This window comes from Cardiocondyla obscurior, linkage group LG04, assembly GCF_019399895.1.
Source record: "Cardiocondyla obscurior isolate alpha-2009 linkage group LG04, Cobs3.1, whole genome shotgun sequence".
Classification (NCBI taxonomy): Eukaryota; Metazoa; Arthropoda; class Insecta; order Hymenoptera; family Formicidae; genus Cardiocondyla; species Cardiocondyla obscurior.
Window position 1 is genome coordinate 3,063,237 of NC_091867.1, and position 13,941 is coordinate 3,077,177.

The following is a 13,941-nucleotide window of genomic DNA, read 5'->3' on the forward strand; positions in this document are numbered from 1 at the left end:
CAGTACGAGAGCGTTCTAATTAAGTAACCCGGACTTCTCAAAGCGTCGAAGTCACTAGACCACAATTTACGGACGGAGGGGAAAAAAAAAAAAACAGAAGTTCGGATTGACTTATTTCTCAGCCTCTTACCAGCCGCAAAACGCCGGGCGGCCTACGTTCCGTTCGTTGCGTACCGTGACGGCGATCCACGTTCGGGAGAGGGAAAATATACCGATAAAACTACATACGCGCTCTCTCGTCGCCTCAGTTGTTGCCCACGGGGTATACCAGCGCATCTTTCAGTGACGTCGGAAGCGCAACGCTTACAGAGTGAAGTGAAACGAAGTTACCGCCCGCGTCCCTCGCCCTCTGGCGAGGCGTCGTAGCTTCTGGGGGAACGCGGTGGAGGAGGAAGAGTGGAGGCGCGCGCGTTCACAAGAGCGACGGAGAGAAACGTCGGTGGTGAAAAAAAAAAAAAAAAAAAGGGAGAAAGATGAAACTGCGCGAGAGCGGGAGGACGACACGGGAAGTATAACACGGCGAGCAGAAGGAGGACGGACAGACGGAGTCGATGAGGTTGGAGAGAAGGCGCTAAACGGTCGCGAGCAGGACGAAGGAAGAAAATGCCGCGAGTGCAACGGAGATCGAGCACGGCCGGCTCGGCCAATCGGTGTCGCTGCCACCGGGCATAGAAGCATAACTGCGCTTTCGTGGACCGCGCGGTGTTCCGCGTCATTCGTCGATTCGCCGGGCGGCAAGCTCGTTGGCCAGCGCCCGGATGGAGGTTAGGTTCGCCGACATTTGTTCGTGCTGGTGAACGATCCCGAGTAGAGCGCGAGCGCGCGCGCGCCCGCCCGCACGCGAGCGAGCGACAGTGCCGACTTTCTGTCACGTCTGTGGTATTTGTTGCACGTGTGTGCCCCGCGCGCCTTCCAAACGGATGAATAATGTCGAGCAGTGTATGCCACGCGCCCCTGCCAGCACGAATGGAAGCGTTCACCACGAGGCTCTACCTGCGCGCGGTCGATCAGTATGAACGGCTTCTCCAGACGCACTTCAACAAGGTACGCGGCCGCCCTGCGGCTGGATCCCCGAGATCCTTTTTTTATTCCTTTCCCTCCCTTTTTAACTACGCGACGCCGTGTCCTCTCGCGGCGATCAGTGCCGCGGCGCCGATCACTCGGCGGTGCGCGACTCGATGGAATGCAAGGCGCGGGATTAACGGCTCGTGCCCGGGCAGCTGTGTCCACACGTTCCAGATTGCCGTAATCAGAGAACAATCGGTCCTCGCGTCGTTCACAAATCGCAAATTCCGGCAAATTCTCGATTGACTGGCGCGATATATCCCGGGGGGGAATTACCATCGGGATTTCATAACTAGCCGGGTACGCGACAGAAGATCATTGACCTGTTGTATACGCCACCCCACTAGGCCTCGCGATTTCATCAACGGCCGTGTATCATACAGGGTGTCTCGAACGAAGACTACGTCGGCACGACGACGCTCGTAATCGAGATGGCTTCGCCGTTTGCCGGTTGATACGCAACCGCGTGGCGGCATCAATGCCCCCGTAATTTATGCTCCGTTCTAGGAATCCGCGTTTTCCCAGAACGCGAGTAGCATACCTACATGTAATACGTGGAAAACGTAGCGAGATTAAGTGGCGAAAAAGGGGAACGCGCGCGACAAGAGTTCGCTAGCTCAGCACTCTGAACACGCTTGATTTCTTGAGATCCTAATCAACGATCTTCAATTTTTTTATTCCGATTAATGAAACTCGTCCCGAAGAATTTCGTCGAAAGTTAAGTCTTTTTTGCACACATAATTAATAAAAAAGAAATAACATAAAGCAATGGACTTGTACGTTAAAAGATATTTTGCTTCTGCCGTCACAAAATCGTGCCTGTCGATCACGTTTCTGTTCGACCAGCGTAACAAATAATCCGACATCTTTTCCCGAGTTAAATTTGTTAATAAACATCAGTACGCGTGTACGAAGTTTCTTTTTTTAGAACGTAAAAAGAGAGAAAGAGAGAGAGGTGAGGAGAGGGGAATGGGAGGAAAGAAACATATTCGATGCAGCTGGCGGTAACAGGTCGCGCGGGCAATGACGTACATCTCGGTTCTTTCGGTGCTTTCCAACTTTCTTCGCCTGACGTCGGTCGCCTCGCTTCTTCCGGATCCCTTCGCGATACCATCGCGGACAGATCTCGCGCCTCGTCTCGCGATATGCAGATACCGGCGATTAATTACGATATGCGTAAAAAGAAGAAAAAAAAAAAGATATTGATAGGTTTTCCTATTAGTGACGCACGCGCGCATTACCGAGCAACGCAGTCATCACTGATGAATACGTAGTGGCATTAATGCATGTCCACGTGCCGCGGTCACGCCGTCGAGCAGAGACGCCGAGAAAACGGGAAAGAAAACGGCGCGGAGTCTCTCGTAGTCGGCGAACGTTCTCTCGGGACGCGAGCCTCGTCGTGAAGTTTGTTCTCTGTCTGTCTTCGACGTCTCTGCGACGAGCGGATGTTCTCCACCGACGGAACGGGCCGCGCTGCCAATTCGGCCCGGTAGGTTGAAAGGGTCAAGCGGCTGCGAGCCGCTCGCGGATCGCTCGAGGCGCGCGGTGACACAGTTTTCAGAGCGCGCGGATACACTCGTTACCGAGTCGCGCACGTCGGAACGGTCGCGAGAGCTGGGCTGCGTTTCGCCGTCGCTAATAATCTCGCCCGTGGTAATTTAATAACGGGAATCGCGGCCGCGCTCGCGCTAACGGCGCAGGTAGCGCGCCGTTCTCTCCACGCGGATGGAATTTCGTCGGGTCGTCTCGCCGCAAGTTCGAAACCCGCGCCACCGTCCCTATTCTACTTTATTGTCGCGATTCAAGCACGCGCCTTGTCCGGCCGAACTAAAGTTACGTTACGGCGTCGTCGTTACGCGCAATTAACATTCATTCACGGCTGCTTTTCTTTTTAAAACGCGCGGGCGTATTTTATTGTCGCACGTGCCAGCACGTATTTTTCCAGAGGCCACATTATTTTTTTTTTTTTTTTTTTTTTTTTAGCCGGTTTCCTTTTCCGCTTTTTCCACGCCTGCGCCTCGTTAATTTTTCCATCACGTCGAGTCCGCCGAACAATTCCACGGCGTTGAAAAGCATTAAACAGCGACTTATCGTCGAGTCACTGAACAATCTTTAGTTGTTTGCGATATTTTACAGTAATCTACGATGTGCCCGACGCGATAAGATTGTACATTTGAATTGTAAATATAGAAAGAAACCGCGCAGAGTTGAAATAGCATTTCGTACTGTGCCGCACTGTTCGCTTCCACCGGAACGACACTACAATTTCCATGTTTATCTAAATTATAATACCGCGGCAATGTTAACGCGAGGTATAGAAAAAGAAAAAAAAAAAAGGGGGGAGACAAAAAAGAACTTGATTAAGAAATGACTTTCTAATAAAGAGATAAATTAATGTAGTTGATCGAAAAATGACAAACTCGCGGTCTAAATCGAGGCAAGTGCACATAGACGACATACGTCCGCGTTGCCTGCATTAAGAGCCTCGACATTTCGATCGTCTCTCCCTCGTTTCTGCTCCCCTCCTCTCCCTCCCCCTCCCGGGGTAACGCAAGCACGCTGGAATCAGCCCTGCGGCGACAAGTGGCACGGTACAGCTTGAATAAAAGTCACTGACGTCAATAGGTAGCGTGTGATGCGATCCGTATTTATGAAACAGTCGCCGCTTCGAGTTTTGTTCTTTTTTTTTTTTTTTTTTCTTCTCCCTTCCTTCCCTTTCCTTGCCCCAACGCGTCCTCCACCCAGGAGATACGCACGGCGGGTGGCCGTAGCAGGAGTAATTTTTTTTTTTTGTTCCTTCGTTTTTTTTTTTTTTTTTTGCCGACTTAGTAACGATATCCGCGAATAAATTGCGGCATTTATAACTATTTATGCGCCGGTCAATTTTTTTATATAATAACGTTCTTGCGATTCATCAAACGTTTAATTGATCGACAGCTAATCAATTCGCCGTCGTTCCACAGTCGCAGACGCGAGCCGTTCGTCGAGGTCGAAATCACGGTCGAATTACGTGCTCGCGGACCTTGCCGTGGAGATTAAGATGAACGGTGTATCGCGATATCGAATATTCACGTCGAAAACCGTGGTAACGCGGACTTAGTACGAATAATAATAAACAGCCTTCGCGCAGCGCGCACAGCTACGGACTTTCCAACATTGGTGTAACGAAAATTATTTTGTCGCGATCTAAGATCGTCTCAAAGTTTTCGCTTTCTGGCTCGACGGCGAGACCGTTTCGATCGGGAGACTCGATCACGTCGTATCGAGTCTCCCGTTCCGGACGACTAAAATTTTGTGGCGGCGCGCTCTATACCGTAACGTACTTGTCCCGGCTGGATTAAATTCTTAGTAGGCCTCTCTGGTTGCAGCCCTCGAGCAAGGAGCAGCCGCGGTTGAGCAGTCATGATTCGATGGGCAATAAGGATCAACGTCGGCAGAGAGATGGGTCCGGCAGCGGTGGAAGCAGCAGTAGCAGTAGTAGCACCTACAATGCTTTCCGTCAATGGCGACGGAGCACCTCGATGGGTTCTCACAGCAACCGATCCAGCAGCGCAGGTTCCAGATCATCTAACTCGCTTGCCAAACTCCCCAACGACCCAGCAACCATGCGAAAGTTGGAACAATTCCCTCTTGTTTTGTCTGACGCGACGATGCCAGACGAAGATCTTTCCTTGAAATTTCTCGCCCTGGTACGTTACTATATTTGCACTTAGCCAATCCTTTGTATAGTTATTTTTCTGAAAAAAGAAAGGAAATTGATTTTAATGTTTATTTTAAATACTATGTTTCAGAATGCTCTTGATCTAACAGCCCCAGCTAGCGATGTACTCTTAAAAAATCGACTGAAATCATGGTTTCAATTATCGGGTCATCCCGATGGCTTTGCTCCCGCCGGTCCTGGTACTGTCTGGAAGAGAAGAACCGGCGGTGCTGAGAACACGGAACGATTAGTTTATGAAACTTTGAGCAAAGAGGAAGTGTTGCGAGATTGCATTCCAAGGTTCATTTAAAAATCTTTTTGTCTTTTGTCTCATGGCAATGTAAGTTGTAATAAAATAAATTATAGACTTAACGCTTTTGTTAAAAATCTTACAGATATTACCGGGAGGTTGAATACAAGGGCGACACATTTATCGAGCTGCAGGATCTGCTCTTCGGTTTCACTGATCCGCACGTGATGGACATTAAAATGGGAACGCGAACTTTTCTCGAGTCCGAGGTATCGAAGACTACTGCTAGGCCGGATCTGTATAAAAAAATGATCGCTGTCGATCCAAGCGCGCCGACTCAATTGGAGCACGAGCAACGCGCCGTAACTAAATTACGGTATATGCAGTTTCGCGAGCAGCAAAGCTCGACCTGCAGCCACGGTTTTCGCATAGAAGCGATGAAGTTGCCAGGTGCGCCACCGATCACCGATCTTAAAAAAGTCAAATCGCACTCGGAGGTGCTCGATATTATAAAACAATTCCTCGGCAAGCGCGAAGACACTCTTCAAAAACTCCTCGCGCGCCTTAAGAGTCTACGAATCAAAATTGAGGAGTCGAAATATTTCGAAACTCATGAGGTACGGTACATTAGTCTTTTTGATCGATAATCATAAAATGTTTCTTTCGATATTTGTTTAAGCTTATTATTTTTACTTCAGGTAATCGGCAGTAGTATTTTCATGATTTACGACAACGAAAAAGTGGGTGTTTGGCTGATCGATTTCGCGAAGACACGCGAGGTACCAGAAGGACGAAAGCTCACGCATAGACGTCCTTGGGAAGAAGGCAATCACGAAGAAGGCTTCTTATACGGATTGGACAACTTAATTTCAACCCTAGAAGAAGTTCGCCTTTCTTCATGAATATTTTCGACTTTTGCGTGATACATAAATTCCGAGACTTTTTTACGCGACAAAACGTCGTTTACTCATGTACATGTAACAAGTGAAAAAAAAGTATTTGTATTTTATCGAGTTTATAATCAATTTTTAATTAACTGTAAGTGCGCCAGTATCGCCGGATCATCGAAATGTGGAATTTATTATACAAGTGAGTAAAATGCTGACCACTGAAAGTGGTATTCGTATTCGTTTTACTCACTTTCGCTCATCGTCTGGTCTTGTTGCAAGTCCAACATGTTCATCGTCATTATTTATGTCGCCAAGATGTATGTATATTTAACGTGGAAGACTGCTTTTTATTGCATTTTCACGCGTATTTTTGTAAGAGTACACGTATCTTTGAACAGAATTCGTAACATTACTCTGTGTACAAACGCGTAATGTACAAAAATAGTTTTTAAGTTAACGATAAGTAATCTAACTATAAACTAGACAGAACTTATTTATGAGAAGTGCTTACGTCAAATGATAATGTTCTTACTTTTTTAAAGAGTATTTGTCGTGTTTCAAGTTGCTTCGTATTTGAACTTGTAGGAGTAAATAAATCATCTTCGTATATATTTGCATCTATAGATTAATTTTCTCTACTTGTTTGATTTTACATGATTGATAAGCTTGAAAATCTTATTACATATAATAATAATTATAATCTTATAAGACAGTCAACCTGCAAATATTATATTAAACATTTTTTTCATAAATATCTTGGTTTCATACTTTTCCTCTAAAAACACATTTTTTAATACTTTCTTTTTAATTCATCGATTATTTAAATAAAAAATTTATAGAAATTTTTTTTTCACATCTTGTCTGTCTGTAGCTTTTGTGTAATATATATTGCAACACGAGCCACTCATACGTCAAATTAATTCTACAAAAAAAAAAAGAAGAAAAAAAAAGGGAGAGGTAATGCTAAACGTTATTGCTAAATATCAATCAAAGTCTTTGGCATCAACGATTAAAAAAAAAAAAAAGTTTTCCATCTTTTATTTGCTAACTGCTTATATATTATAATGAAATATATTCAATTGTATTTCACAATTTAGTCATTTATCGAATTTTATGAGACACTTGATTTATATCATTTTTCCGTTTTAAATATAAATTAATAAAAGAGAAGAAAGAAATTTAAAAAGATCAACCAGGCTTATTTAGTTCAGACTTCAATCTTTAATCCTCAATCTTTAAATCTCAAGGCTGCGTATAAAGAAAGTTTAGTCGAGACGATTTTTATTCTAGTACTCTTGTACTCTCCGGCCGGGAATTTTTGAATATTACCGAACGCGTTAAGATGGCGTTCTCGGCACGCCGTTGTCACCCGCACGCGAGTGTTGACACGCCGGAGCGTTTTTGAAAAATAAACAACGTGGAAAAAGGTTGCGGTTGCGAGCAGAGGTGGAACGATCCGCGTAAGTTGTGTTTCAAGTGCGTGTGCAAACGTATGAAACGACGGGTATCGCTTTAACGCCCATATACTCCAATCTCCGATTCCGTGTCCTTTCGCTCGCGTCGTCCTGTCGCGAAAGTTCTGCGTTACGCGCGATTCGTGCCGTCTTCGTGGACTTACCGTTGTCACCGTGCGACTCTCGAGACGAGGATCTTTGAAAAAGATCGTTGGCTATGGCGACTTCCCAGGATCTGGAGGACGACTGGACTATGCTCTGCTACGACCCCAAAAGCTGGACGCAAAACGGTAAAGCATCGCGCGATATATATACCTATCAAATAACGATATTTATACTTGAGAACTGAGGCGGCTCGCGCGACGAGGACCTCGGCGAAACGTTGTACGTATAATAACGAAAAGTCGGGTATTACGACATTTGTTATGAAAGCGGTTAAACGATAATGCCTCGTGACATTTCGGACTCGTGCCAGAACAGACCTCTGAGTCGGCGAGTGGATCGGATTTTGCTCGGTTCACGTTAACGTTCGCGAGAGACACCGATAAGCCGGGTGGATAATCTTGATTGCGCGTTCCAACAGTCGCGCGACAGACGGGAAAAAAAATTGTGGGCAAGACGCGCAGGAATTTATCAGATGGATACGACCGTTAATGCCCGATGGGGATATACACCTCTTTCCAATTAACAGCGAAAGATCGTCGCACTCGCGGTGCGGTCGTTGCTGAAAAAGATTCTTTCCTCTTCGCTCTTTTATATTGTATTACGTCGTAGATGGAAACGCGACGAGAAAAAAAAAATAAAGGAAAAAAAAATTTTATTATATTATGCTACTATATTTGTCATCAAAAATATCACGTAACTATAGCCGAAGTCGAAACTGAGTACATTTTCTTCCTCGGCTATTCTAATCGCACCTGACGCCGGTCCAAAGTTTATCTGTTACATACGCGCCGGTGTAACTCGACGTAACATCTTACGCCGTGCTGTTCGACGCGTGGACACATTTGCTTGGTATATTACGTAAATACGTGCGATCTAAACGTGCCGCGATTCTCCCGCACTTGATGCGTTGCCGTCGGGAAGCGCGCGGAAAGTGAAAACGTTGGTAAAAAAAAAAAAAAAATTTAATGCTGTCTAAGGTAACATTTTTCGGGGACGTAAGTACTTGTGGAGGCGTAAGCGGGATTTTTAAGCAGCTTTATCTTTAATAAAATAAAAAAAAATAAATAAATAAAGAGTAACAGCAATGACGTTACGGTATCGGATTGCAACGGGTCGTTAGGCGGACGATTAGTCTCGCATACCGATCGAAAAGAGCGGCGGCGAGAAAATATCCGGACGCAGCTGCACGCGCGGCCATGCATCAATCGCGATCGCGATAACGACGAGATCGGGACGAAGACGGGGGACTTCTTCTCGGGCCGCAAAGCTATCGAGAATCGATCAGAAATCATTACTCGTCTCGACGAAAATCAAAGGCGATCGAAAGCATATTTCGCGTAAATCCGTCCAGCCGATATCGAGGGGGAAGAGCGTGTAACTTCGGGGACAGACGATGTGGGTTCTCGTGAGAACGTTCGCGAACGAACTCTCATTGTGTTCCCTCCGGGCTATCGCAATCCTAATTGTTTATCGATCCTGAGAACGCGAGTGATTGGCGGAGGAATCGGCTCCGATATATCAGCCGGAATAGTAATTTCTTCTAATAACAGGAAGCGCAATAAGTTCCCATATCTTGGCGGAGAGGAATCCCAACGTCTCTCCAACGGAGCGGAGGAATGATCGATCCCGAGAGTATCGCGAGACTCGGGAGGCATACGTTCGACTACCTGGCGAGAGAGGCATTCGTATTGTCCGTTCCCAATTCGATTATATATTATTAATACGGCGAGAGATAAGGCGGGATGTGTTTACCGATAATTAGGAGATACTCGAATCTCGGGGATCCTTTCTACGAGCCAATACTTCGGGGCCTGTACATACGTCACGTTGCTAGATATTGTTATTACAAACGTGCAATCTCCTCGGCGGTGCCGGTGAAAGGGTAAACATCGGTTACGTGTATCTCAGGCTTTTCGTCCAACCGTGAAAAACGAAACGAATCCCCGGCGAGATACCTCTTATCTCCGATGATTGAACACCTGCTCGAACTCGCGCTTGCCGTACTCACCGGAAGCGGTGAAATTAAACTGCGATCGCAATTGAGACTTTCGGACGAGGGGAGTCGAGTGGGCGAAAGTACGAGGTGATAAATCGGTGGTACGCGTCAACGAGACATGGATCGTCCCGTCGGTTTTTAATTAAACGAACACGCGTCTTTTTTGGCCGGGTGGGCGGGTGCAGAATCGTCCCGAGGTAGAGAGAGAGAGAGAAAGAGAGAGATAGAGGAAGAAGAGAATCGCTTCTCTCGACGGAAAAGCTCAGCCGTCCGACGTGAAGCGTGTCCGTGGAGACAGATCACCGTGCCGCGGCGATTTTTAACAGCGAAGACATAAATACACGTTACGTTACTTTGGACACCGCGTCGTCGGTTCGCGGAGGGAACGCAGCCGGTTTCCGTAGAGGAACAATTAATTACCACCCGTCCGGCGCGGATCCAAGTCCCTTGCCGTTAATGGGGCGCCGACGGATCTCTCGAACGTGCGAAACGACCCGTCCGCTCGTTTAATCGCCAGATATAACCCGGCGATAACCACGCCGATTTATCTCCCTGGACGAAATATTGGACGGGCTCTGCACGCCGCGTTACCGTTAACGCGTAAAAGTCGCACGCGTGCCGACTCCACGTCTCTTATCGCGTTGGAAAGCCGATTTTTCGACCGTGGAAGTCGCGTATTAAGAAAGCGCGCGTCCGGCTTGTTCATTTGTCGGCAACCGTGCACTTTCGAAGAAACAGATCGGGGATTGAAGAAAGGCGTCTTTACGATTGCCGCGGGATCGCGATCGAGCCGAGGGAGATAAGGCGATTTCGCGGGCCGCCCTCAGGATTCGGGATTAGGGCACGGGAAAGCGCGATTAAAGTTCACCGGCGTCGCGATTAATCCCGTTGAACGTGCGTAACGGGACGGGCGAATTACTCCCGAGTATTACCCGGTCGAAACGGACGTGCTCGTGTATGCATGAATGCGCGCGTAAAATGCAACGCGCCGATGTCAGCGCGCAATGAATGCCACCCGGCTGGAAAACGCGAACGTTCCTCCGCAATGGGAACTATCGATTTGTTAAGTCATTCCCCGGTGCCGCGAGAAATTCACCTTTTTATCCGGCCCCGCGGCTGCGAGCTGTAAATCTACATAACAGGTTGACGGGGAAGTGCTTAATACAGATAAATATAGAATCGCATTGCGATGGAAAGACTCGAGTAATATTGAAGGAAAAAGGTGTGATGTATGCCCGTTTGGTCGGGAAAGGTCACGCCGGGGAAAGAAGTCTAGTTGCTTTTGGACCCAGTCGTGGATTTCGCAGCTATATTCTAATGATAAATGTCGGCTGAGCGGGCGAGAAAAAAAAAAAAAAGAGAAAAAAAGGTCCCGGCGAACCGCGAAGAAATCGAGGGACCCACATAAATCGCAGGCGCGCGATGCACGCGACGTTCGCGCGCGGCGTTTGTTACGCCGAGTATCGTGAATAATGTGATAACCGGGGGACTTTCTCCGATATATTCGATCGGGCCTCTCTCCGGGCGTTGCGCGAGTTAGGCTGTTACGAAACTTAAGGGGGAAGGGAAACAATTCGGCGGCGATTTTGCGCGCGGTGCGTAACGCGAGACGCGATCAACGGCCCCCGGTTAATTACGCCCGAGCGAAATAATAAACAAATCAACGTGGGCGGAACGTACGTCTGCGTTTCTGCGTCCGTTCCGGGCGACGTCGGCGAGCGCGTGCCTTCGGTTGCGTCAGCGTTAGCGATTTCACCGCGAGATTTCTGGCCGACGGGGAAGGAACGCGGGTCTACGATGAGCAGTCGTCGCTTCTTTGGAATTCGGTCATTCGGCGCAAGAAATATTCGCGAAGACAGTCCGTGTTTTTGATCGTAAGGAGGTCTAAGCGAGATGAATATCCCTCACGGCGACGTTCGCTACTTCGCCCGCGTCTTTCGGCGTGTAGCCGGTGGCAGCGTGGCGATAACGTCGCGATAGCGCAGCCGCCGCCGGCAGCGACGGCGGTGACTGTTATTGATCGCGCTTGACGCCACTGTACGGCGTATACGCCTGGACGCGACTCGTCCCCGCTCTCGGCCGCTGGCAGCAGTGGCCAGCCAGTCAAGCCGGAGGGACAACGCCGGAGTGGCCGCGTGCCGCTGCCGCGTCGCGAGCTGTCAAAATCGTGTGTATCGGTTTGCGTCGCACGGTGCCGCGCGAGAAGCTGATTCCCCAGAGCCGTCCCGGGTACGAAAAGAAAACGCAGGGCTCGCAGACCCGCGGGAAGCAGAGATCATCTTCGGGGGAGGACGCGCCCGTCGCAAGTGGCATTGGGAGAAAGTGACCGTCTCGGAATCGGCGGCGGCCCATGGCCGGCGGCTTTCCGCGAGTTCCTCGAGGATCGTGAAGTCCGCCGAGGGGTCCTCGCTGATTGGCTCTCGCCGGCGAACGCTCCGCGGGCCAAGCGGCCCCCTCGCGGTGCCGCTCGGCGGTATCGAGACTACCGAGCATCGAAAGGGACCCGTGCGCGCGGTACATCGGCTGGATCCGGCGGCCACCGTCGCGAAAATGAGCCTGCTCTCCTCCTCGATCGGCGGCGTCCGCTACCACGCGGACGAGGACGCCGACAACACCATGCTCCAGGGTAAATCTCCATTTCCTTTCTCCTATTTCGCTTATCTAACCTCGCGCTCTTTGCGGAGACTCCGATAGTCATACCAGCGTCGGTGCGCTCCGCAATGCTATAATAATTACACATAATTGTAAGAGCGATTGTAAGAGCGCTGGACGAGCCGTCTTACTCGAAAGGTGTAGTTCTCCGCGATGTCAAGGTCGCGGCTGCCGTTCCGCCAAGGATGCGCAGGTGCGACGTGGATATTATCGAGGGCCGTTTTCGAGGTCGATCTCGAGACTTCGCGTACGCGACGGATCGATGAGGCTGCGCGAATCGTGCGCCTAAATATATATATATATGTATAAATTAATAGACACATATGAAAAAGCGTACGGAGCCGGAGTTTGTAAAACCAGCTGGCACCGCGAATCCTCGTTTGCATGAGAAAATGTCGCGCGCGCGAGATAATATATAGATCGCGTTCGGAACTCGCGGCGTTTCGCACTCGATGCTGATCCTGCGCCGACCGCATTCCACGGAAACGGCAAAAATGATTCTCGCGTGTCACGTCGGAACGGAACGACCGACGGTCGAGGCGGCATGACTCATCGATTTGTCGTGCAGTATGAGCGCTCGTCGTTGTTAGTGGGCGCCGCGTTATTTCACAGGCGCGTTATCGCCGGCGCGCGTCGCGAAAACGCGCTTTCGAAAGCGTCGAAGAACGGCGGCGCGGAGATTTTCGAGGCACTAATATCATCCGGCCGCGAGATTCGTCATTTTATTTTAATAGATTACGATCTCCGCTCGGGATACAAAAACCCTGTCTGTCCGCGGCTATAAACGAAATAACGTGCCATTTATCTCGGGATAAGCCGCGCTGGTGCGCGCGTTGACTTTTGAACCCGCGATTAGCGACGGCGAAGAAAAGACAAAGATAGAACGGAACGCTTGATAAGCAGCCGCGCGCGATTAAATTTTATCGCGTGACCTTACTGTTATTTTCGTCGGCGAGTTCCGCTTGATCGATCGGCCAATGATCGATCGGTGGCCGTCGGACTCGCGGCTTTCTCGAGCGGATATTAATCCAGAAGGATTTATTTCGTCCCGCCGTCGGTTCAAAGTATCATAATGACGCTCATTGTTATCAATTAAACGAAGCGGGACGCGAATTCGAAGCCGGCCGCGTAGCCAGAAGTCGTATCTTTCGCGCTCATTGCCGCGGATATCGTTACGTCACGCGCGTCTCTCTGGCACAACGCGAAATTGCGATCTTTGTATAGTGCGAGCGTCAGGCGAGATCCCTCGCGAGATGCACGCGATGAGAAAATCGCGTGTACCAGCGGGAGCGCGAGAGTTTTATGAATATTGATCGGCGGGAGTATTTTAGATCGCGGAGTCTGCGCAGCCTACTCGGCGGAACTTGCCCGTGGAAGTCGAGACTGGCTGGTTTTAATATCCCGCGGAGGCCCAGCCGCAGGTTGATTTAAAAACGGAAAAAATCCCGCGAGTCTCTGCCTCTTTTCGGCTTGCGGAGGGACGCGGCTCGCGAAATTCGCGCTCGAGCGATTCGGCCGCGTGGCCGTTTGTCGCGACTGCTGAATCGGGATCTATCCCGCGCGATTCGCTCGTCCGCGCTATTAAGCTATTAAAAAGGCGCGCGGATAACGACGGGACGAACGCGCGGAACGAGATAAATAAAGCGCGATGATTTATGCAAACGACTCGCGCCATTGCCGGTCGCGTTCTGGTTGCTCCTTCTTCTTTCGCGGACTAGCGTACCTAATATCGTCGGCGAGGAAATGACGGCCGTGCATATTTATGATCC

General features: G+C 49.2%; 1 protein-coding gene across 2 annotated transcripts; it reads left to right on the forward strand.

Moving 5' to 3' along the window:
* The first annotated feature begins 244 nt into the window (after nt 1-244).
* On the forward strand, nt 245-6,657 carry Ip3k1 (inositol-trisphosphate 3-kinase-like protein). 2 transcript variants are annotated; one of them, XM_070654879.1, is made up of 5 exons: nt 245-1,044; nt 4,418-4,754; nt 4,857-5,065; nt 5,161-5,632; nt 5,714-6,657. In XM_070654879.1, exons 1-5 carry the CDS (start codon nt 1,013-1,015, stop codon nt 5,915-5,917), a joined length of 1,254 nt encoding a protein of 417 aa, XP_070510980.1. In that variant the 5' UTR covers nt 245-1,012; the 3' UTR covers nt 5,918-6,657. The 2 variants fall into 2 exon arrangements, with proteins under 2 accessions (XP_070510980.1, XP_070510979.1); XM_070654878.1 differs by having other exon boundaries at nt 4,434-4,754.
* The last annotated feature ends 7,284 nt before the right edge of the window (nt 6,658-13,941 follow it).